Source organism: Carcharodon carcharias, chromosome 15 (assembly GCF_017639515.1).
Source record: "Carcharodon carcharias isolate sCarCar2 chromosome 15, sCarCar2.pri, whole genome shotgun sequence".
Lineage (NCBI taxonomy): Eukaryota > Metazoa > Chordata > Chondrichthyes > Lamniformes > Lamnidae > Carcharodon > Carcharodon carcharias.
In genome coordinates, this window is record NC_054481.1 from 47,389,782 (window position 1) to 47,415,507 (window position 25,726).

Below are 25,726 nucleotides of genomic sequence, written 5' to 3' on the forward strand. Positions count from 1 at the left end.
ATTACAGACCAGTCAGTTTAACTTCAGTGGTGGGCAAGATTCTAGAAATAATTACTCGGCATAGAATTAGTAGTCACGTAGAAAAATACGGATTGATAAGGAAGAGCCAGCTTGGATCTCTCAGGGTGAAATCATGTTTAACTAACTTGCTGGAGTTTTTGAAGAGTTAACAGAATAGTTCGCTGAGGGTAATGCTGTTGATGTGGTGTACATGGACTTTAAAAAGGCATTTGATACAGTGCCACACAACCGACTTGTGAGAAAAGTTATTGCTCATGGAATAAAAGGGACAGTAGTAATGTGGATACAACATTGGCTGAAAAATAAGAAGCAGCAAGTAATGGTCAATGGATATTTTTCGGGCTGGAGGAAGGTTTGTAGTGGAGTTCCCCAGGGGTCAGTATTGGGACCCTTGCTTTTCTTGATATATATTAATGATCTAGATCTTGGTGTGCAGGAGACAATTTCAAAGTTTGTGGATGATATGAAGCTTGGGAGTGTTGTGAATTGCAAGGAAGATGGTGTGGAACTTCAAGAGGACATAGACAAGTTGGTGGAGCGGGCAGATGAAGTTCAATGCGGAGAAATGTGAATTTTGGTAGGAAGAACATGGACAGACAATATAAAATCAAGGTGAAATCATGAAGGGGGTGCAGGAGCAGAAGGACTTGGTTGTATTTCTGTATTGTTCATTGAAGGTGGCAGGACAGGAGGAGAGAGCAGTTAATAAAGCATATGGTATCCTAGGTTTTATTAATAGGGGTATAAAGTACAAGAGCAGTGAGGTTATTCTGAATTTATATAAGACATTCATTTGACCTCAGCTGGAATATTGTGTACAATGCTGGGCACCATATTATAGGAAGGATGTGGACACATTGGAGAGAGTGCAGAAGAGGTTTACAAGAATGGTTCCAGGGATGAGAAACTTCAGCTATGAGGATAGACTGGAGAGGTTGGGACTGTTCTACTTGGAGAGAAGGCTGAGAGGAGATTTGACAGAGATGTTCAAAGTCATGAAGGGGCTGGACAGAGTAGATAGTGAGAAGCTGTCCCCATTTGTAAAAGGATCAAGAATGAGAAGGCACAAACTTAAAGTGATTTGCAAAAGAAGCAAATGTGATGTGAGAAAAAACTTTTTCACACAACAAGTGGTTCGGGTCTGGAATGCTCTGCCTGGAAGTGTGGCGGAGGCAGGTTCAACCAACGCATTCAAGAGGGCATTAAATGATTATTTGAATAGAAACAATGTGGAAGGGTACAGGGAAAAGGCAGGGCAATGGCACTAGGGCATAATGCTCATTTGGAGAACCGGTGCAGACATGATGGGCCGAATGGCGTCCCTCTGTGCTGTTAAGATTCTGTGATTCATATTACACAACCAGCTCTCCTTCTTTGAACCTGGCCCTATGCAATATCTGGACAGCAACATCCAAAAGACCTGAACCTCACAAGTACAACAATACCATGCAGAAATGAGAATATCTTGAACTAACAGTGACATATTCTATTGAGGAACGACTCCTGGTTTTACTTCCAAGTTTAAAAATGGCAAAACCTTTCAGTAAATTAGCACCAATCAGTCACTTGCAATAATGTGCTATTTCTATACACACAAGTGGGCTTAGTCAACAGAAAAATCACACTTTGCATTGAGTGATAAGTATTTTCTTGTTTTAAATTGAAATTAACCACATTTGTGAAAGTCCAGCTTGGAGCATAATAGGAGAGCAAAGTAGTGCAGATGCTAGACATCTGAAATATAAACAGAAACTGTTGGAAATACTCAGCAGGCCAGGGCAGCATCTGTGGAGCAAGAAACAGTCAACACTTCAGGTCCACAATCTGCACGAGTTCTGACGAACGGTCACTGAACTCTGTTTCTCTCTGCACAGCTGCCGCCAAATGTGCTGAGCATTTCCATCACTTCTCGTTTCTATTGGAGCAAAAATAACCACTTTTGCCAGCCCTCCAAAAAGCAATCAGACTCCTTGTGAGCCTCTCAGTCCCCTTCAGCAAGAAACCCAGCAGCAGCTGCCTGAGATCAGGTTTGGCACAACATTAAACATGAATTTCAAAACAATAGTTAACGTATTTTTTGCTGAGCAAAAAAAAATCAATGTCAAAGCAATAAAGTTGATCATTTTAAGAAATGAGTAATTAATGGAAACGACCATTAGAAAGTGCCAAACAGCAGAGCTAATTAATAAAAGCTTTTTTTGCCTTTTTGCTTAAGAAGCAGAGCAAGAGAGAGAGACAGGACTAGGCCCTGGTCACCAGGGAAGGGGGAGGGGACCAGGGCAGAGCTAAGGAGTTGGGTTTAACTAACACCGACATTGTGTTTGCCTCTGGTGGCACACACTCTGAGCTGGTCTCGGCGGAATTCATACGAAGGCTTACATTGGAAGTGGGTTGCCTTTCAGCCTGGGTTTTCCTCCTCCTCCGCACTTAAAAAAAACAATTGTGAGCCAGGACTGCTTCCAGGTCCTGACTCCACTCAAGTCACTGGTGACTTGGAAACTATTCTACCTGAACTGCAATATTGAACAACAAGCTTTGAGAAGAATGTGGCTTATCTTTCTACCCTCTCCTGTGGTTTGTACAGGAACCTGATGAGTTTTTTGCTTAATTTTTTTTCTCTTGTTTCCCAGTCTCAAGGCATCTCCTTTTCCACTTTCTCCAGTACTTTGTTAATACTACTCACACACATGTCAACCATCAGCATTTTACAGCCTTATAAATAATATTATAATACAATAGAATAAAAAAACTTCAATTTTAAGAACTAAGCTAAATCTTTGTGGATAACTTCTAAATGCTGAAGCAATTCTTTCAATTTCTTCCCATCATTGGAGCCTAATTAATCTACACTATTTGAAAATTCAAGCTGATTTTTCTCCCTTTCAGCAGTTTCAAACTGGTTGATTCTTTTCAATTTTGTTCCTCCAACAAATTGGACTAAAAATCGGGTTTTGTGGTGGGGTGGGTGGGAGGGACACTATTCATGATTGACCTGTACCCATGCAGATTGAGGTGGAGGCTGTGCAACTCTCATGTCCCCACTACATCTTCATCATTGTAGTGTTAACCTAAGGCAATTCCAGTGCTGCATCTTCTTTGCCTGAGCTGCTTGTGAGCTCTGCACACAGCAGGGCAACTGGCCAAGGTCCAGGAGAAGAGTGTGCACTGGCGCATCTGTAAGGTAGATCTCCCTGGACGCGGCCAATTGGGATGCATGTCCAGGAGCCCCATCGAATTGGAGACAACGGCTGGGTGTCAGAGTTGGGTTATGCATTCAGTGAGGCCTGTGGATATGGCCATTTTCTGCCTCCGCAGAGGGGCAGTGCTGCTGGTAAAGCAAAAACTGTGAGATGAGCCCAGTGCCCCAGGCCCTTCTAAGGCATGGGTCCTGGTTTTGCACCTTGTACACCCATCTCTCCCTGAGCCTTGGTGACCTGATAGAGGTATTTAAGATGACGAAAGCCTTTAATAGGGTAGGTGTAGAGAAGATAAACATTATGGGGAAACCAGAACCAGTTGTATGTTGATGTGGGGGTGGGGGGCAGCCTTTCATCAATCACCCTGGTGGGGTTCCACCAATCTCTCAAATCATGATCAGGCCAAAATAATGTTCTTAAATCTACTTAAAAATCCATCTATTGTTCCTTAAAAGATAAAGACTTGCATCACTTTTACATTGCTTTTCACAACCTCAGGACATCCAAAAGCAATTAATCCAATTAAGTATTTTTGAAGTATAGATACTGTTGTAATGTAGGAAAAGGGGCATATTATTTGTGGACAGCAAGCTCCCACAAACACAATAAGATAAATGAGCAGATCACCTGTTTTAGAAATATTGGTTGAGGAAAAAATATTGGTTGGAAATCTGACAAAACTCTCCTACTCTTCATCAAAAATTGCCATAGGATCTTTGACATGCACCTGAAAGGTTAGATGGGATCTTGGTTTAATGTCTCATCTAAAAGACAGCTCTTCTGTCAATGCAACACTCCGTCAGTACTGCAACAACTCAGTAATGCACTGGGGGGTGTCAACCTGGATATTGTAACTCTTTTAGAGTTAAAACAATTAAACCTGGATATTGTACTCCAGTCCCTAGAGTGACACTTGAATCCACAACTTTTTAATGGGCTCAGATCTCTCAATCGGTAGTAAAGCTGTGTAGCATCAACCAACCTTATCATGTACATAACATCAAAACTACTTTGGAAGCATATAATCAGCAGGAATTATAGTTTTAGGGAGCTCTCTAATTGTATCTAGACATAATGGAGTCACTTATTTATTTTCTAATTTAGTTTAGGGTACTCATTTGTATCCCATATTTTGTGAAGAGTTAATTCTTTTAACATTTTCACATCATGCATAATTACACACCCAATACTAATTAAACCACTTATCTAATTACCTCACTAATATTGGATGGCTCCTGCCAGGAAGTACCTCATTAACATGAGTTATTTAAACCAAACAATTTACTCAACATTGAATGATCATCTAAACCAAACATTAAATGATCTAACCTTGTGCAACACTGATATAAAATGATGCTCGGCTCACTAGTCAAACATCTCACTAACTATGAATGACACCACCAGGCCCCCCCCACCCCCCCACCCCCCCACCCCCCCACCCCCCCACCCCCCCACCCCCCAACATCAAACACTTCACCAAGCACTGAATGATTTATATCATTCAAGCACCACAGTAATGGATTATCCAAACTAGTCAAGCACCTAAGTGAATGATTCATAGCACTTGCATCATTAATGATGCAACCCAGTCAACACCTGACTATTCATGCCCATCAATACAATTCATTAGCATTAAATGACCCACACCAGCCAACCAGCACACTAATATTGAATGATTCCCATCAGTCAGGCATCTCATTAACAATGAATGTGTAGTTGGTTGACATAAATCAGAATCAAAGCTTGGCCTAAATAGCCAAGTGGTTATGGTACTGGGTTTGTAACCCCCAGATCAAGTGTTCAAATCTCACAATGGCAAACTATGGAACAATGTGACTTCATCTGAAACAGATGGAAACAGGTTTGTACTCGAAAGAGTATCAAGAGTTCAAATCTCAAGGCCTAAATGGCCAAGTGGTTATGGTACTGGGTTTGTAACCCCAAGATCAAGAGTTCAAATCTCACAATGGCAAACTATGAAACAATGTAACTTCATCTGAAACAGATGGAAACAGGTTTACTCAAAAAGAGTATCAAGAGTTCAAATCTCACAATGGCAAAACTATAAATCAATATCAATATCAAAGATTTGCTATCAAAACAATATAAATCTTGTCTACTATTATTAACTGCTCTGAGGTTCCTTCTTACAAATGATGAGCACTATATAAATGCAAGTTGTTTTTTGCATACTCAGATTGGTGATTTTAAGACATCCTTATACTGACTCCAAGAAAATAGCTCTTAGTGCACACCTGTGCTGGCAATCCCTTTCAGAGAACCAATTGAATGTGAACCCTATGATGGTCTTTTTCATACTAAATTTGATTTTGTGGCAGAAGTACCACTGTTTTCAATTCCTGAGAGATTGGCAGATCTGATAAGACACACTTTCCCAAAAAGGACAATGGTGATCCTTCCTAGAGATTGTTTCACGGTGGCTTAGCAGGCATTAAGAGCTGGTAGGCTGAAAGTGGATATCAGGCTGGGTAGATGCATCAGAATATAAGAACATAGAAGTAGGAGTAGAAAATTTAGCCCCTCGAGCCTGCCCCGCCATTCAATACGACCATGACTGATCTCATTTCAGCCTCAACTCCAATGTCCTGACCTCTCCCGGTAACTTTTCAACCCGTTACTAATTTAAAAACCTGTCTATCTCTTCCTTAAATTTATTCAGCATCCCGACATCCCCTGCACTCTGAGGTAGTGAACTCCACAGATTCAAGACCCTTTGAGAAAAGTAATTCCTCCTCATCTCTGATTTAAATCTACTACCTCTTAGCCTAAAACTATGGCCTCTCGTTCTAGAATGCCCCACAAGGGGAAACATCCGTTCCATGTCTATTTTGTCTATCCCCTTTAGCATCTTATATATCTCAATTAGATCTCCTCTTATCCTTCTAAACTCTAGCGAGTTTTGGCCTAAACTGCTCAATCTCTCCTCATAAGACAAGCCCAGCATCTCTGGAATCAATCTAGTGAACCTCCTCTGACTCCTTTCTCTAAAGCTAAATGGTTACAAGTTAGCTTTGTACTACAATTCACTAGCCCACAAATTAGCAGGTCTCTTCAATTCAATTTCACAATGAACTTCTGCAAAATTTGTATTTATGATTCCTAGGTTGCTAGTTTAGTAGCAATAACCATGAGACTACACTATCTGCTGATGTGCTATTAATATAAAAGTGCTTTATCCATGCTCTTGTTACCTCACGACTCAATTTCTTCAATTTCTCCTCGCCAGTCTCCTGAACTCCATTCCATACAAATTCCAACCAGACTAGCACTTTGCCTTGTGCCTCCTGTCCTACTTGTTCCTTTAACCCTCACTGTCTGACTTTGACTGGCTCCCTGTCTTCCAGTGTGTTGAATTCAAAATCCTTGTCCTTGTTTCAACTTCCCTTCATGTCGAACCCAAAATGACCACGGTAACCTCTCCCAACCTCTGACCTATGGTCCTCTAACTCAGTTGGTAGTGTTCTTGTCTCTGACTAGGTTACATTCATTGAAAGAAAGATTCCGTTCATTGAGACTGTTGAACATCTCAGCCAGATAGCCCAGCAGAACCCTAGTAGTTAAGTTTTTACACTTTCCTTTTTGCTGTTGCTTCCCTGAACTCATCTACTACAATGATCACCCATCCAGTAGTTTCTCCTCAACATTTTAATGCTCTGATTTTAATTTTGTATACAAACATTAAAATCAGCCACAGGAATAACGGGCTTGTTTTATCATTTCAGATCTCCATGAACTTATGGTTTATTACTGGCCATTGCAGATATAGACTACACTTGTATCTTCTTGTGAAGTCTTACTCACAACTGGATCAAAAAAAACCTTACCATCAGGACCTTTTTTCAAAATCAAGCAGTTAACATGTTTGATATTAGCATTTAAGATTATTTGTTAAACATTCTGTAAAGGATAGGACAGAGCAAAGATGTTCATGATGATTGTAATTACTTCTGATGAAATGTTTAAATGTACTCTGATCGATGAAATGTTTAAATGTACTCTGATCAATGAAATGACAGCCTGGACTTTATGATTGGGTTATTTAAATACCAGTGTAACCTTCCAGTGTTCAAAAAGTATCAGTCAGACCATTAAGGCTATTCACCCACACAGCCGTTTACTGGCAAGTAATTTCATAAAAGTTATTTATCATTTAGAAAAAAATACTGCAGCCCTTTGTGTAAACCTGTAACTATTGTCCAATTGTTATGGTTTTGAGTGCCTTTGAGAGTATCGCCTGAAACCCAGTTTGCCATGCTAAATAACTCACACAAAACCTAAATATTATCTTTCAGCAAGCTCTCTGTGGAAATAAACTGAAAACTAGAAAGATTAAAATTAAAGCCACTGATCTCCTTATTACTTGAAGGCGCAATATAAATACAGCACATGAATTATTACCTACAATATCTTAAGCAGAATTTTCTGTGCTGCTGAAGTAGTTTCTCTTTGAATGGAGCCAAATCCTGTGCTAAGATGGACCTGGTGGGGCAGCAGGCAGCTGTCAGCATCAAGAAGAGGCAGCTCACGGGGGAGCTCTTGCTGGAGGAGGTGCAGAAGGTGGACTTTGCTGCCATCACCTTATCTCATACTGCCTCCCTAGTCTGATGACTTTGACCATTCCTACTGCCCACCTCTACAGGGGGGGTCACACACTCTCCCTAGTATGGGAACCTCTGGACTACTAAATGAAAAATCTATTGACAGTAATTAACAAGACAGATGTGGATTAAGGATTTCCTGTGTCTGTGCTTGCTTAGAAACTATCCACCCCTACTATCTGTGCTTTACCCTTCATAATTCCCCAAATCAATCAGAGGAGTGTTCAAAACAGGTTTTGTCACATTCTGGAGATAAAGCACGCAGCAGAGAAAGATCAATTATAGTTTGGGATGATAAAACAGAATTGTAAAATTACTTTGTTATGCTGTTGTCATATCTAGTGAGATCACATCTGTTGAATTCTGCTTTTTAATTGAAGAGAATTTAGTGATAAGTCTACTTATATAAGTAAACACCAAGCCAAATGACTAATAATATTTACTCTTTAGCCATACATCATCTGAAGCAAACCCATCTATAAAATGAATCTAGCACATTCTGTAATCATCATTGAGGAAACCTTGAAAATATTGAGAACCGTTCCTTTATTTCTGAGGTATCTCTTTAATACATGTGCAACTTTTGATTTTGTTCTTTGTCCGTAGACTTCCCCCATGTGTCAACATGAAGTTCTGCTCCAGTGACATCATGAACAGCGTTCCCAATTCGTGAAGTCACTGGACTGGTACTTCATGACATTACATCAGAGGGAGTTCAATTAAAACCATAACTAGTGTCCTACTAACCAACGTAAGGCAACATCACAAGGGGTCAGTTAGACGACACTGACCGTGTACAAGTATCTTCCCTCAGGACATTGAGGATTAATTGACAACAGTGCAACACCCACTGCTTTAACTATACATGATTCAAAATACATTTTGTTTGCCTGAATGCTGAATTTTGGCAAACATAGTAAAAAGCAAGCACTGTGAAAAGCAGCATTCACAAAGAGAGATCAGCCTCCATCGTCCAGATATTGCATCACTACTAATAATTGCAATAAAAAAGGCTTGCATTTCTATAGTGCCTTTCACAACCTCAAAACACTTTATCACCAATGAAGTACTTTTGAAGGGTAGTTACTGTTGTAGGAAATATAGCAGCCAATTTTCAAGCAGAAAACTCCCACAAATAGCAAAGTAATAATGACCAGATAACCTTGAATCCACAACTCCTGAATGAGAGACGTGTGTCCTACCACTAAGCCACAGCTGATACTGGACGTTGAGCATAACACTGCTAGAATAAAATATTCTGAGTGGATGAAAACCCAGTGTTCTAATCAATATTCTAATCTCTTACTCAATATAAAATATGGTGACGCATGTACGATAAGCCTACTGAAAAACAATGGGCTTTTATGTAAAAGCTTGAAAACCTGTCAAACTCTGAGATTTGGATTTTCAAGGTGATGTTTTTGGATATTTTGTTAATTATTTGTGGACTTACATTCATTTATATGGAACTATTTGCCTGCACCAACCATGATAATCTGGTAACTACATATTTTAGAATGTTAATGTGAAATATTTGAGAACATGTTTTGTCATCAATTTCCACTGAAGCTCCAAGACCAACAGAGCTTTACTTGCACAATGTATCATTCTGTCTCTCAAAAACATTTAATAGAATAATGGATAACCTGAGACCAATAACAGGCCATGACCATCAAGGAGTGAGCTACCTGAAGAATAATGAATACCTGGGAGTTGTTAGAAGACAAATAACCTCACTGCATTGTTCAGGCAACATTGTCAACCCTGAGTGCAAACCTTGAACAGTTTATGACTGTCACATGAACCATTTCATATGATCACAGCATTGAAACCATACAAGGATTTGCAATGCAGCTTTACTACTCTGCACGAAAAGAACAATAAAAACTGTCACAGGATGCATTGTGTTGTCTTATACTGGCCTAGAGGGTCTCATTTCCATCTTCTTCTACAGTTGATCTATTATGATCATCTTAAGGCCAGTAATGGTTATAGTAACTGAGCAGACTACTGTTAGCACAATACTACTACTAATTCACAACAAGGATTAATTTAATACTTGGAGCATTACTGGGGATAATGCCAACTATCTGTCACTGGCAAGACAATGGCAGTATGAAAGCAATAAAGAAGAGTGCCTGCTTGCATGGCATAGCTACTGGACTAGATCAGAACTAAATAAGAAAATTGAAATGATTCATTGTGCTGTGACAGTTTTCAGTATTGTGTTGTGAGTGACAGTGAGCTCAATTTCCCTCCATCCTGTATGGGAATAATCAACTTTTGGGGTATTTGTAACTTTGGTCTGTCTTATAAAGTGGGCGACATTGTATCAACCGCCCGTTATACCCCTCTGCTGATTTTTGGAAGTTGGTAGACAGGAAAATTCGGAGAAGTCTATATTGATTTGATATCGTCCAGTTTACACCATCAGCAAAAAAGTTTACAATTATCTACTTTCCCAGTTTGTTTTCTATGACATAGACCTGGGGAAAGTGTGAACCTGTGACTAGGAACATCGGGTCGCTAACGTCGGCAAAATCAAATAGTTTGATAAGTTCCAAAGGAAGTTGTTTTCGAAATGTTCATGTTCATTTGTTGCATAAAAATTACATAATTGAAGAAGCATAGAACAATCAAATGAATCAATAGCACATAAACAAATCTCAACTTGTACATTGGTCAAAGTTTAACTGTTCTACTTGAGAATAGAAAGCACCTGGAAGTGCTCGTAGTTAGCATGCAAGGATTTGACTAAAAGATACATATTATGTTTTCTCTCCTGCTGTTCTTATTTCTTTGAATTAATACTTCATCCATTCCAAAAGTAATTGTGTTAATTGTATTTCTTCCTGATGTAGGCTGGGAAACGGAGTTTACCTGACTCTGAAAAGGCAATCCTTGACATCTTAGAGCACGATCGGCAGGAGGCTCTGGAAGACAGGCAAGACCTCGTCAACAAGATTTTCAACCTACAGGAGGAAAACAGACAAGCAGAGGAGCTCAGGGATAAGGTAAGGCTGCCAGGAGAGATTTGGACAGTAAAGCACTGACACAATCATCGGCTGCCTCTCAATCCAAGGATGACATCTACTCAAGGTCATGAGTTTCTGCCATGGGTCTTTGTGTGACTAAACAGGCTGATTCTCAACCCACAGATCTTTGGGCACATGAAGCCGGACGTCCCATGTGGTATTGGGATCCACAGTGCAGGATTTTCTTCCTTTTCTTTCCTTCGTTGTCACTGTTCTGCCTCATCTTTAAGACATTGTAATTCAAAACGTGATGCTGTTTGATGGACAAGTTGTCGCCATTTTGAATGATTAGTAGCAAGCTCCTCCCAGTCATTAATAATACCGCCATGCTTCCAGAAGAGCTTCAGGTTGTCTTTGAAATTTTTTCTTTGTCATTCTGTGGTTGGGCATTTGGAAGTTGGGAAAGCAGGAACTGGCAGGGGAGAAGGTTTTTGGCCATCTGGACACAATGCCCTATTCATCAAAGTTGATTTTTGCATGAGTTTTTCCTGAATGCTTGTGGAGCTGATTTCGAGAGGACACTTGCGTTTATTCGATGGTCCTCCCATTAAATCCAGAGGACGATGGAATTTCTCCAGCGCTCTTATGTGTCATTGATACGCAGTCCAAGTCTCATTACAGTACAGGAGTGCGGTGACGACAGCTCTCACAATACATTCATTGTAAAATGTTATTGTAAGACTGATTATGATAAAACTGTCCCCTGTGTGTGTGTGCAGATCAGCTGCAAGTTCAGTTTTTATATGCACAGATAGTGCCTGCAGTGCCTAAACCTCATGGAAATCGCATTCAGTGGCTAATATAACATTGTATGTTGCTGCAATTAAGAGAGCTATTCTGTTAATCCCACCAATCCTACAAAGCAACCGGGCATTGTTTCAGTCAAAGCATTTGTTTCTTCATGTATCTTTTTTCTCCTCAATTATTGAAATTCACTCAATTATGTTAATTATCATCTCTGACCACACTTCAACAATTATCATGTCAACACACCATAACGTCAAATAATAGGTGTAGCAAGTTATAATTCTGAAATCTAGATGTCTTAACTGCTTAAAGCTGAGTTGTCACTGGTCGTGATTTGTGAACTGTTTCAGTATCTGGAGGAGAAAGAGGATTTGGAGCTGAAATGTTCAACACTGGTTAAAGACTGCGAAATGTACAAGCATCGGATGAACACTATCATGTTTCAGCTGGAGGAAGTGGAAAAAGAACGAGATCAGGTCTGGATAACAGTTCAATTCATTTTCTTTTAATAGGACATGAAACGCACTGAGCATGGACTGGACCTTTTCCTTCAATATAAATTGTTTACCTGACTTTGATTGCGAGTAATCCATTGGTTGCAAAGGTATAAAAGTGAACATCCATTTTCAAGGTTTAATGTAACTTGAGAGATATACAGGAAAGCCTTTTTATTGTTTTGATATATCGAGGAAAATCGTGAAGTTATTATAATATAATATATACTGCTTTCAACTGAATGCTGTTCATTTATGTTTCCCTTGTGAAATAAAGTGACTCTTCTATTGCAGCCTGAGCTTTGGTCTAAATCAGGCTTGTCCAACCTTTTCGTGTGGGGCAGGGGCCGCATTTCAATTTTTTTCTCAATCAGGGAGTTGATGAGCAAATTTTGGAAAAATAAGGTTTGGCACATCATCAAATATGAAGTTCAATAAAATGTTGAGATATGGAGAAAAGAAACAACTTCTGAGCAAAACTAAAGCAATGTCAGAGCAATAAATTGATAATTGAAAAAAAGTTGAGTAATTAATAAAGATGAACAGTAATGTGCGAGAGGATCAGATTGTGTGTGTCTGGCTCACTCCCAGTCTCAGCTGCTCATTTATTCACCCTCACTGTGTGAGTGGGTGTGAGCGCGAACCCTGAAACTTGGGGTGAGCCAAACACATACACACAGTCACAAGCACACGTGTACGTGCGCACACGCGCACACACACATGCGCACGCACACGCACACGCACCCACACATGCACGCACACACACACGTGCACGCACACACACGCATAATCTGTGACACACACCCACACCCCCAAACACACACTGTCTCTCTTTCACACACACATATACAGACAAACTGTCTCACACACACACACGCTGGGCAGAATTTTACATTCTGCAGGCAGGCACGTGCTTGACCTGATTGGGCATAAAATCGTGCAAGAAGACGTCGGCGAGCGTCCCGATCTCATTGTGCACTCGCGCGATATTTCACTTGGTGGGCGTGCAAAAGTTGGAAGCGCACCCACTGACAATTAAGAGGGCAATTAAGCCCATTAACGGCTCAATTGACTCCGATTTTTTGTTGCTTGTCCAACCTTATGGTTGGCAGACGGGCGAATCGGCCAGGCGGATTTTGCATTTTTCATCAAACCTCATCCAAGGGCGAGATGAAATTTCCATGATGAAATAAAATAAAAGTACATTTCTGTGGACAGCATTTTTATCAGGTATATTTTCAGGTGATTTTATTTTAACTTTTTCAGGTCTCCAGCTCCCTGAGGCAGCTGTCTGCCTTCAGGGAACTTTGTCTCAGTGCTCACCTCCGCCCACGGAAACGTCATCGCCTGCCCTCTTCCTGCCTCTACTCCGGTAGCGCTGAGCAATTCAGAGCGCGTTTCACGCTGGCTGGTTATTAATTGGCCAGCCAGCATGAAATTGTAGCCGGAGACCGTTCACGGTTGACGGTCCGTTTACCGACCACTCCTGGGCCCGCCGATCGGGCAAGCCCGCCAAAGGTGAAATTCAGGCCATTGTTTGTCACACTCTCTTTCACACTCGCACACTGTCTCTCACAGTCACACACTGTCTCTCACACGTACACAATCTCTCGTACACACACACACACTCGCTCACACTCACACACCCTCTCTCACACTCACACACTATCTCTCACAGCCATACACTATCTCTCACACACACGCAGTCTCCCTCACACACACATACATACTCTCTGCCTCTCACACTCACACAAACACACTGTCTCTCTCTTCCCCTCTCTCACACACACACTCTCTCTCCCCCCCACCAACAGCCACTCTCTCTCTCCCCCCCACCAACAGCCACTCTCTCTCTCCCCCCCACCAACAGCCACTCTCTCTCTCCCCCCCCACCAACAGCCACTCTCTCTCTCCCCCCCACCAACAGCCACTCTCTCTCTCCCCCCCACCAACAGCCACTCTCTCTCTCCCCCCCGACCAGCAGCCACTTTCCCTCTTCCCCCACCAGCAGCCACGCTCTCTCTCCCCCCCACCAGCAGCCACTCTCTCCCCACCTGGCAGTCACTCTATCTCTTCCCCATGTCCTGAAAACATCCCTCTCTCCCCAGCAGACTCCCCACTGCCATCATACCCATGTTCAGGCCTCAGGCCGAAGGAAGCTGCTCCTCCAAAACTAGTGAGCCTAACAACAGCAAATGCTGGAGATAAACAGCCTGTGATTGGAGAAGCAGCACCTCGCAGAATCTTCGACTTCACTTATTGGCATTTTGACCACCAGATCCGCGGGTTGGATAGAGAGGCATGGCGGGCTGGATGGTGGCCTGCGGGCCATGTGTTGGACAAGCCTGGTCTAAATGATACATTGTCGATAAAGACTTGCATTAACAAACCAATTTTCACAACTTCAGGATGTCCCAAAGTGCTTCACAGCCAATGAAATGTAGACTTTTGAAGTGTAGTCCCTATTGTAATGTAGGAAATGTGGCAGCCAATTTGCATGCAGCAAGTGCCCACAAATAACAATGTGATAATGACCAGATAATCTCTTTTAGTGTTGTGAAATATTGGTCAGGGGGACTCCTCAGCTCTTCTTCAAAATAATGTCAGCGATCTTTACATCCATTTGAGATGGGGCCTCTGCTTACCGTCTTATCTGAAAGTTGGCACCTCTAACAGTGCTGCACTTCCTCAGTACTTTGTTGAAATATCAGCCTATAATTTATGCTCAAATTCTTGGAGTGGGATAATGACCCGACAATCTTTTGACTCAGAGGCAAAAGTACTACCAAATGAGTCACATCAGAAACCTCCCAAATTCAAGGAGAATCACATGGTGGCATGTGAAGCAAAAGGAAAGAAAGATTTGCATGTAGATAGTGTTTTTCATGACCACTGGACGTCTCAAATTGCTTTGCAGCTCCTGAAGTACTTTCTGAAGTATAGTCGCTATTACAATGTAGGAAACAACAGTTTGGTAAATTGGACTACAGTATCGTGTATCGTGCTTTCCTTCTGTTTGAATTTCAGATTTTGTGATGGTTTTCCTGGAAACTGGCATTTAAAAGGCACACTCCAGTTCATGAGGGACCTATGGTCTGCTTACAGGAGTGGCCAGTGATTCTAAATTTGAGTGGAATATCAAGTGTAAAAATACAAGTGTGAAAAACTCATTTCACTGCCTCAGGATGTCCCTAAGTGCTTTACAACCAATTGGATTACTTTACCCATTCATGGCTTTATACCTATACAAAAGATTTTGCAGAAATGGTTGGCAATTATAATTTTACAAGCCAGAAGCACATCCTTCTCTCCCATTTTATCTGCTGCTCATGCAGTTTACAGCACCCCAGTCAATGACCTTAAAGGCATGTTCCTATTCATTACTTCCCTTTAAAAGATAAAAGAAAAACCTTGCATATCCATGGTGCCTCTCCATGTCTTTAAAGCTATGAAAGGATTGGTTTGCTGAGTTCCTCTACCTGTTCGAACCCTGTGTCTTCTGTTAAAAGTGGCCTAATTCTGTAAAAAGATAAAAATGTGTTGAACAACTGAATTATATTGCATACCTTTACTTCCTTATATGTAGCTCACTTAATGTAAAGCACTTTGGAATCTTATTGAAATTTGTTGGGATGCAATGCCAGCGTAGCGGAATTACAGAAAGGAAAATCAGGCGGTGTGTGTAATTGATAGGCCCAGTCCACTTCCCTTTTCCCTTCCTCCACCAAAGTTGAATTCCCACTGCCCCCACCCCTTGCCTACACAAGACCTCACCAATCCAATTGTAATTGTCTGCTCTTTGTGTGAATATTGAAAGTCAGCCTTTAATCTTTCTCCGCTGCATTAATCTTGGTGCTCTAGCTCACGTCTTCCTCTGCTGGCTTTCAATCATGTTCATTACTTCTCTTTAAAAAAGAAAAGGAAGAACTTGCATTTCCACAGTGCCTTTCATGGTCTCAGGATCTCCCAAAATGCTTCACAACCATTGAAGAACTTCTGAAGTATAGTAATGTTGGAAATTTGTGGTGCAACAGCAGGAGAGACCTGGATCAATGTGGTTTAATTAAATGAAGGTACTCAAGCAAACTCGTCTGACAGCTGGAATTTGCTTAATTGCACTAAGAGTAATTTCACCCCTAAAGGGATCTATCGTTATGAGTCTTCTCTAGCCTGACGAAATGCTTCAATGACATAACTTATATCTGTAGCCTGAATGCCTTCCCGAATAGCTGCACTGATTTACTTAGATTGCTGCTTCAGACAAGTTTGGTTACCGACCCGAGGCCACCGAGATAGCAGAAGTTAATGCTGACTGAAGGCAAAACGCCAGAGAAGTTAATGGAGCAGGTTCCGGATCACCTTTAGGAGCAATGGTGAACTTCAGTACGAGCTAACATGTAATCAATATGAAGTGAACACCGAAAAGGTTGGAGGCATAATTTTTCCCAATGACAATTCAAATAAATGAGTACTTTCTACTGACAGAATTCACAAAGCTCTTTGCCTTTCGAGAGAATGGGAGAGCACTAATAATATGCATGTGGGAAATGCACTGTATAGCAAAGGAAGCGATCAGAAGGAGGCCATTCAGCCCCTTGAACCTTCTCTGTCAATCAATTAATTTATAACTGCTCTGTAGCAAAACTGCACTCACCTGCCTTAGCTCCATACTCCTTGAATCTCTAACTAATAATAATCTATTAATCTCAGTCTCAAAAGCTCCAATTGTCCGAGCGTGACATTAAATTATACAATCCTAGGTTCAAACCAACTGCTTGTTAAGTTGATTCAGCTTAACCGAAATGGGGACATTGCCTTTTGAGTCAACATTCATAGGTAGGGAGAAATTAGTCACAAGCCCACTCGACTGAAGCAAGGACAGGAACAGACTGGGTGCAGCTGTGATGGCTGCTTTGGTTGAATTGCCTGCTGTCCAGCCCAAGGAAGAATGGCCACTTGGGTATGACAAAAAAGAGCTGAGGGTACCTGTTAATTGAAAGAAGAAGGAAAGTGTAAAGGAGAGAAAAAATGTAATAAAAGAAGTCTTGTGAGACCTGAAAATCTATTAAACTTTATTAAAATCTAATGGCTATCTTTTTGTAGCCAAAGTACTTTAGAATATTCCCTTTGCTCTTCATTGTTCTGTAACCTTCCTCATTCACACATGCGCTGCAGGTTTGAAGATAATAATTTCTAACAGATTAAAGCTACATTCCTTTTCACGTATCACAGCTCTTTCATAAAGAGCCTTTTATTACTTTGCCTGAAAGCTCTTATTAGCTTCAAAAGCCAGTAAATGCATTGTGGCATGCAGTATGCGCGTGTGTGTATATTTCACACATTCTAATCATTGCACTCCTTCCAGGCATTCAGATCCCGGGATGAAGCCCAGACACAGTTCTCGCAATGCCTGATTGACAAAGATAAATATCGCAAACAAATCCGGGAACTGGAGGAGAAGAATGATGAGCTCCAAATTCAAATTGTCAGGAAAGAAGGAAAAATCGTAGCTTTGGAATCAAAACTCCGGCGTATGTCCAAGGACACCCTGTCGGCAGACCAGGTGAGCGTTTTGACTGACATTTTCTTTGAGTTTTTTCCCATTCATTCTTCCCCTCACCCCTCCACCCCGCTTAATAACTCAATGATTCAATGTACCCAATGGCATGGGAATTCTTATGCACGTTGCTAGCAAGGCAACCATTTCTTGCTCATCCATAGTTGTCCTTGGGAATGTGGTGGTGAGCTGCCTTTTTGAACTGTTGTAGTCTGTGTAGTGCAGGTACACTCATAGCCCTGTTAGGGAAAGGTTTCCAGGATTTTGAACCAGTGACAAAGAAGAAACAGCGATACATGTCCAAATCAGGGTGGTGGGTGACTTGGAGGGAGACTTGGAAGCCATGGTGTTCCCATGCTTCTGCATTCTCTTGTCCATCTAGTTGGTGGAGGTTGTGGATTTAGGAGATGTGATCAAAGAAGCCTTGGCAATTTGCTGCACTGCATCATGTTGATGATGCACAGTACAGCCATGATGCATTGGTGAGGCAGTGTTTGTGGTGGTGGATGTGATAATGATCAAGTGTCCTTGTTTGTCCTGAATGGTATTGAGTTTCTTGAGTGTTTGACAGCTGCACTCATCTAGACAAGTGAAGAGCATTCCACATACTCCTGGAATGAACCAAGAAGATTCCATTCTCATGTTCTGTGCATGTTCTGTGCAGCATCAATTGACCTCAGTTGAGGCAGCAGTCGGAATGACTTAATGTCTCTGTGCAATCAGCAAGCGCTCCTGCTTCATATCACTGTCCAACACATGGTCCTTCCTGAAAAGGGCATGTGTGTGGATGTTCAGTTGGTACAGGGTCAGGCTCAGCTCTGATTCCAGCACCACCACATTCCACTCTGCTGATCCTCACTGCTCAGGTTTACATATGAGAAATGGTTACATTCAATTCCACTACAAGGCCCCACCTGCTATTGACCAGAAACTGAACTGGAACAATCACATAAATGTGGTGGCAAGTAGATCAGGTCAGAGGCTAAATATTCTGAATTCAGTGACTCAGCTCCTGACTCCTTAAAGCCTCTTTACCACATACAAGGCAAGTCAGGATCACTCTCCACTGGCCCAGATGCAACAGTTCCATCAACACAACAAGATCAACACCAACTAAGACAAAGCAGCCCAAGTGATTGGCATCCTTGCACCACCTTAAACATTCACTTCCTCCACCATTGGTATACCGTGGCTGGATTATATGCTATCGGCAGATACATTTCAGCAAGGCTTCTTCAGCAGCACCTCCACCACCTAGAAGCATGGGGCAGGAGGTGCATGGGAACACTATCGGATCCAAGTTCTCCTTCAAGTCACACACCATTCCAACTTGGGCATGTATCACCATTCATTGTCACTGGCTCAAAATCCTGTAACTTCCCACCTAACAGCACCCTGGGAGTACCTTCACTACGGACTGCAGTGGCTCAAGAAGGCAGATCACCTTTTTAAGGGAGGGATGGGCAATAAAAATTCTGGTCTTGCCAACAAAGCCCACATCCTGAAACTGAATATTAAAAAAGCTTAGGCAATGCTTCCAGCACCCCTGAAATATGAGCAACCACTTTCAAATTAAGAGAAAAACAATGAGGGAAACAAAAAGAAAAAAAAAGCCCTTCCATCTTATTTCTATGTATTACCTTCAGTTATTGCATGTTCCATTGCTGTGCATTGGTCATCCACCATGAGACAATGCTTCACTGGGGTACAATGGATGATCTCTGCAACTGGCCCTGACAAAACCAGATACGAGCCGGGAAGGTTTGAGTGTCAGATAGGACTGATTCTTGGATCTGAACTGTCAAGTCATGACTCAGCCCTGGCCCCACTATACCCCACTGTACTGGCCTTTTCAGACATTATTCCAGCAGAATGATTCATAGAAATGCTTCCTGATGAGCATTTGTTCGATGTACACTTATTGACACAAGAATGTAAGAACATGGTATGAGATTGAAGTAAAATGAAGAAAAACGTCAGTCTCAAACTTAGAGAGTGATATCATCTTGGGATCATTTTGCTCTCTTATCCGTCCACTGCCAGAATAGTGAATAAACTAAATATTTGGATTTTTGGATTGCCACATACTTTCTGCATATAACAAAACTCTTTAGTGCAGTCCTCCATTGCCTGGAACGACAAGAGCAGCAGTTGCATGAGAAAACTAAAATGGAAAGCAGTAGAAAGTATATTACTGTTTTAGGAAAACTATTTAGTCCCATCATGAAACATTTAATCCACTTCAGTGAAGAGAATGGATTTCTTAATTATGTATCAGCCTTAGCTCAGTGGGTAGTACCCTTGCTTCGAAGTCAGAAGATTGTGGTAACAAGCCCCAATTCAGAAACTTCAGTAAATTATTTATATTCTAACTCTTTAGTGAAGTACAAAGCAAAGTTTTGGAAGCGCTGTCGTTCAGGTGAGACACTAAACTCAGGCCATATCTGCTCCCTCTGCTGGATGTAGAAGATCCCATGTCATTTTGAAGACGAGCAGGGGAGGATTCCTACCAATATTTATCCTCAAACTAACATCACTTAAAAAAGAATTATCCAGTCATTTATCTCATTGTTGTCTGTAGGATCTTGCTGTCTGTAAATTGGCAGCTGTGCTTCCTACAACAATGTCTATTCAGATTCTTTGGATATAAAGTGCTTTGGGACACCATGGAATGTTCTTTATGATTACAAGTTATTAAATTACAATTTAACAGGCATTTGAGCACAGGAAACATTGTGCATCATATCGCAGGGCTGGGAATATCTTAATGAACCGCAGCAGACCGGTGGTGAATGTGCATCCACAATGCTGTCAGATAGCGAGTTCCAAGATTTTAATGCAGTGGCAATAAAAGAATGGTGGGTGATACATCTCTAAATTCTGGATAGTCTGTGACTTGGAAAGAACCTGGAGGTGATAGTTTTCTCATGCAACTGCTGTTCCTGTCGTTCCAGGCAATGGAGGTCACAGATTTGGGAGGTGCTGTTGATAAAGCTTTGTCGAGTTGCTGCAGGGCATTCTGTAGATAAGAGCATAAGAAGAAATAGGAGCAGGGGTAGACTATGAAGCCCATCCAGCCTGCTCCACAATTCATTACGATAGTGGCTAAACTACGAAATGAACACCACCTTCTCATCTTATCCCCGTTTCCCTTGATTCCTTTAGTGCCCAAAAATGTATCGATCTCATCTTGAATATATTAATTGATTGAGAACCCACAGCCCTCTACAGTAGAGAATTCCAAAGTTTCATCACCCTAAGTGAAGAAGTTTCTCCTCATTTCTGTCCTTATCCTGAAACTGTGACTCCCATGTCTTAGACTCTCCAGTCTCACTGTCAAGCCCTCTAAGAACTTCATATGTTTCATTTAGATCATTTCTCATTCTTCTAAATTCCTGAGAGTATGGGCCCTTTCTACTCAATCTTTCCTCATAGGACTGCCCTCACGTCCTAACAATCAATCTAGTGAACCTTTGCAAGTATATTCTTCTTTAGGTAAGGAGACCAAAACTGTATATAGTATTCCAGGTGTAGCCTCACCAAAGTTCTGTGTAATTACAGCAAGGTTTTCTTACTCCAATTTACTGATCCCATGCAATAAAGGTTAACATAGCCTTTGCCTTTCTAATTGCTTGCTAAACCTGCATGTTAACTTTCTATGATTCGTGTATTAAGACTCCCTAATCCCTCTGCAACATTTACTAGTTTCTCACCTTTTAAAACATTTTCTGCTTTCCCATTCTTCCTATTCAAGTGGATGATGCTGCACTTCCCTGCAATATACTCCATCGCCAACCTTCTTGCCCAATCACTTAGCCAATCTAAATCATTTTATAGCCACTTTGCGGCTCCTGACAGCTTACTTTCCCACCTAGCTTTTTATCATCAGCAAACCTTACAATATTACACTTGGTCCCCTCACCTAAGTCATTGATTATATATTGTAAATAGCTGAGGCTCAAGCTCTGATCCTTGTGACTATTGGATACTACGCTAGTCACACCCTGACATCCTAAAAATCATTTCTGCGCTCTGCTTATGGTCCATTAACAATCCTCAATCCATCCTAATATGGTCCTCAATTCCATAAATCCTAATCTGTATAACAAGACCTTGTATGGCACCTTATTGAATGCCTTCTGAAAATCCAAATATATTACATCCACTGATTGCCCCTTATCCACCCGGCTAGTTATACTCTCAAAAAGTTGCAGCAGATTTGTCAAATATGATTTCTGCTTCATAAAATCTCATTGATTCAGCCTTATCAATTTATGATATTCTAAGTTCTCTGTTATTCAGTCATTAATAATAGATTCTAGTATTTCCCTTCTACTGATGTCAGGCTAACTGGTCTATAATTTCCTGCTTTTCTCTGTCCCTCCTTTCTTGAACAAGGGGTTTACATTTAAAGTTCCCTCTCTCTTACTTGCCTTCCATTGCACCCTGCTGCTCCTTTCAAGCTGGAAGGCCGCTGCTTGACCTTCCAGCTTCAAGAGCTGGCTCACTGTCCTTGGACAGTGAGCTTCCCCTTTGGCCATTAATTAGCCATCCTGGAGAAAATCACAAGAAGTGACTGTTTTCCCCTCAGTGCAGAATTCTGATCCTCATTGCACCCTGACAGAAGGATTCGGCAGTCTGCAGGGAAAATCCAGCCCTTACTGCAAATATGGTTGCCTGGCATCATGCTGCTCTTTTCAAACTCTTACACGCTGCAGACCCCCTGCTCTGTCATCTCTATTTAACCATGCATTATGTAGTTAGTTCACTTGGAATATTTTTAACTAAATAATGTAACTAAAACGAGCACTTCCTCATCAAATTCCCACTCTTTAGCACGCATCCATGCTTCAGTAAACACCTTCGACTTCTCTGCACCTTCTAAGTTGCACACAGGTTCTCACTGCTCAATCAGCTTCCGGCTCGCAGTAATTGCCCTCTATTCTGGCAATCACTTACAGCTGTTTGACTACTAACTGCCTTGCAATTTTAAAAGCTCTAAATTAAATTCCAAGTTTTAAGTCTAAATTTCAGTTTGACCAACTCTCCAACTTATCCACTCTTGCCAAATTCTCAACCTCCCACTCCGTTTATGATGCGTTAACATTGTGCCTTGTCCCTTAGATAGTGCCAAGTGGAGCTACAGTGCACTATTGGTAGAGGGAGTGGACATTTAAGCCACAGATGGGGTGCCGAGCAAGTGGACTGTATTGCCTTGGATATGTTAAGCTCTTTTCGTAGTTTTTATATTTATAAAAAGAAGATTTGATTACATTGAGTAATTAAAAGAATACTTCGTGTAGTTTGTCTATAACTGGTTTGGGGGTTGGGCAGGGGGTTTTCAGGGGTGGGACAGGTGGTTGATAAGGGTTTGTACTTCACAGTAAGCTGGCTTTCAGCTTGTCATAAGGATCTATAACTGGTCAGTTTACAGCGCAGTACACAGTACAGTGCAAAGGAGTCATATTGAGCAATTTCAGAATCCCTGATTCAGAGATAAGTATTTTCGGTAAACTGGTTACAATTTATTTGGATTCAGCTGCAGTTGACGTTAGGGATGGCAAGGGGATGTCAGCAACTCAGCCTTGACGTGGTGCCTTAATGAAAAGTTCCATTGGTCTAAAGGCCTCTCTTGAACAAATTAACCTTGTGCTAGATTGCAACGGTAGAGAAGCACCATCCTTTACAAGAGGAATCTTTTGTCCCACTTTCTTTAACCACCTGTCAGTGTATGCGTAAGGAGACTGCTGGAACTAGCTGGCTGAATATTTACTGGGTGTTTCAATACATTGCCAGGTTGTCTTCTAGTCTCAATGGATGGGCATTTCATAGCATAGCACATAAATGTTGCTGCTGCTGCTTGTAGCTACTCCTGCCAGGAGATCTGCTGTCATGGTATGTCATGCTCTTCTGTCTTGTGCCATCCTCACACATCCACTGTAGCTTGTCTGCAAATGCTCTGTGGTGTCGATCATCCAACTATGCCTAGGTCTTTCTGCTGCCCTCCACTTTGCCCTCTGGAAGAGATCTCTGTAGCTTTTCAGTTTTGATCAAATGGCCAAAATTCTGACATTTTCATTTCTGGATGTCACTTTGTAGAGTTCTTTTGCTCTTGCAATTTCAAACAACTCTTCAGTTGTCTGATAGTCTGTATATGGAATTTTAAGCAAGCGCCTTAGCATTCACATTTATTTATCTTCCTTCCCCTTATATGTATCTATACTGTTCACCTCAACCATTCCAGATGTTAAAACGTTATCAGGCAATGCTTCCAAGCATAAAAACTGCCCATTATTTACAGCTCATTAAAGGCAAAAATACCCTCTGGCTCCTCTTTTCCACCACAAACTGTCTTCTTAAAATACCCTCTCTGCATCCTCCACCCTCAACTTCAATGTGCAAGGAGCTCATAATTTTTTTGTTACAATGATCGAGACCACCCATTCAGCTGCCTTTGCTGCTTCCGTCCCTTCCCCTAGCCCAGTTCCTCTTTGCCCTAACCCTGAATTTGCATCTTTCTCTAATTTCTCTCCTATCTTCCCTCATGGCCTTTTTGGGCTCATCTTATGGATGAGACCCACCCCCTGTTCTCTTGATCCTATTCCTACTAAATTACGCCCCCCCCCCTCCCATCTTGAGCTTCCCTTTCCTTTCCAAGACCCTTGAATGTGTTGCTGCTTCCCAAATGCATGTCCATCTTTCTCAGAACTTCATGTTTGAATCCCACCGATAAGGTTTCCACTCCTATGATGGTACCAGAATATCTCTCATCGAAGTCACAAAATACACCCTGTGTGACCAACACAAAGGGAAATTATCCCTCTTTGTTCTTTTCTACCTGCCTTTGACATTTCTAAATTCTGCTCCAGTGCCTCTCCACTATCATCCAGCTGGGTGGGACTGCACTTGCCTGGTTCTGTTCTCATCCATCGGGTCATAGCCAGAGAATCACCTGCGATGGCTTCTCTTCCTGCTCCCACACCATTACTTCTTATGTCCCACAAGGATCGATCCTTGACCCCCCTCCTATTTCTCATCTACATCTCTCAGGGATATCATAGAGTCATAGAGGTCTTCAACCACAGAAAAAGGCCCCTCGGCCCATTGAGTCTGTGTCGGTCAAGCAAGTACCAAACTATTCTAATCCCATTTTCCATCATTAAGCCCATAGCCTTGTATGCCATGGCTTCGCAAGTGCAGATCCAAATAAATCGTCAGAAAGCACAACATTAGGTTCCACATGTATGCTGACAATACCCAACTCTACCTCACCACCACCTCTCCTGTCACCTTTGCCACGTCTAAATTGTCAGACTGCTTGTCTGACATCCGGAACTGGATGAAATTTCCTGCAACTAAATATATGAAAGATAGATAATATTTCGGTCCCTATCACAATTTTCGGTCCCTCACCATTGACTCCATCCATCTCCCTGGCAGCTATCTGAGGCTGAATCAAACTGCATGTAACCATGAGGACCTTCCTAGCACACCTTCAATAAGACTGCCTGTGTCCATCCCTATTATATCGTTTAGCTCTGCCCTTGCCTCAGTTTATCAGCTGTTGAAACCCTCATCCTTACCTTTGTTACCTGTAGACTTGACAGTTCTAATGCACTCCAGGCCAGCCTCCCACATTCTATCCTTGGCAAATTTTAGGGCAATCAAAGATCTGCTGCCCATGCCATAATTTGTACCGAACCCTGCTCATTATTTACACTGTCCTTACTGATCTATATTCCCTCCCAGTTAAGCAATGCCTCGATTTTACCATTTTCATCCTTGTTTTGAAATTCTTCCATGGCCTTGCCATTTCTGTGATCTACTGCAGCCCTACAGCCTTCCTAGATCTCTGAGCTCCACCAATCCTGACCGTGTGAGCATTCCCAAATTCAGCCTCCCCATCATTGGTGAATGTGCCTTTATCTGCCTAGGCCAGAAGCCTCCATATATCCTCCAAAAACCTCTCTGCTTCTCGAACACTCCTTCCTCAATTAAGATGCTCAAAATCTTCCTCTTTGATCAAGCTTTTGGTCACCTGGTCAGAGAAGCCAAC

General features: G+C 41.7%; 1 protein-coding gene across 1 annotated transcript in view; it reads left to right on the forward strand.

The window, feature by feature from the left end:
• The window catches only part of card11 (caspase recruitment domain family, member 11), a 188,120-nt gene that overhangs the window by 90,198 nt on the left and 72,196 nt on the right, over positions 1 to 25,726 (forward strand). The window contains exons 7-9 of the mRNA XM_041207409.1: positions 10,699 to 10,851; positions 11,970 to 12,095; positions 17,479 to 17,676. Of these exons, the coding sequence (XP_041063343.1) occupies positions 10,699 to 10,851; positions 11,970 to 12,095; positions 17,479 to 17,676 (477 nt within the window). The remainder of the gene's footprint in view (positions 1 to 10,698; positions 10,852 to 11,969; positions 12,096 to 17,478; positions 17,677 to 25,726) is intronic.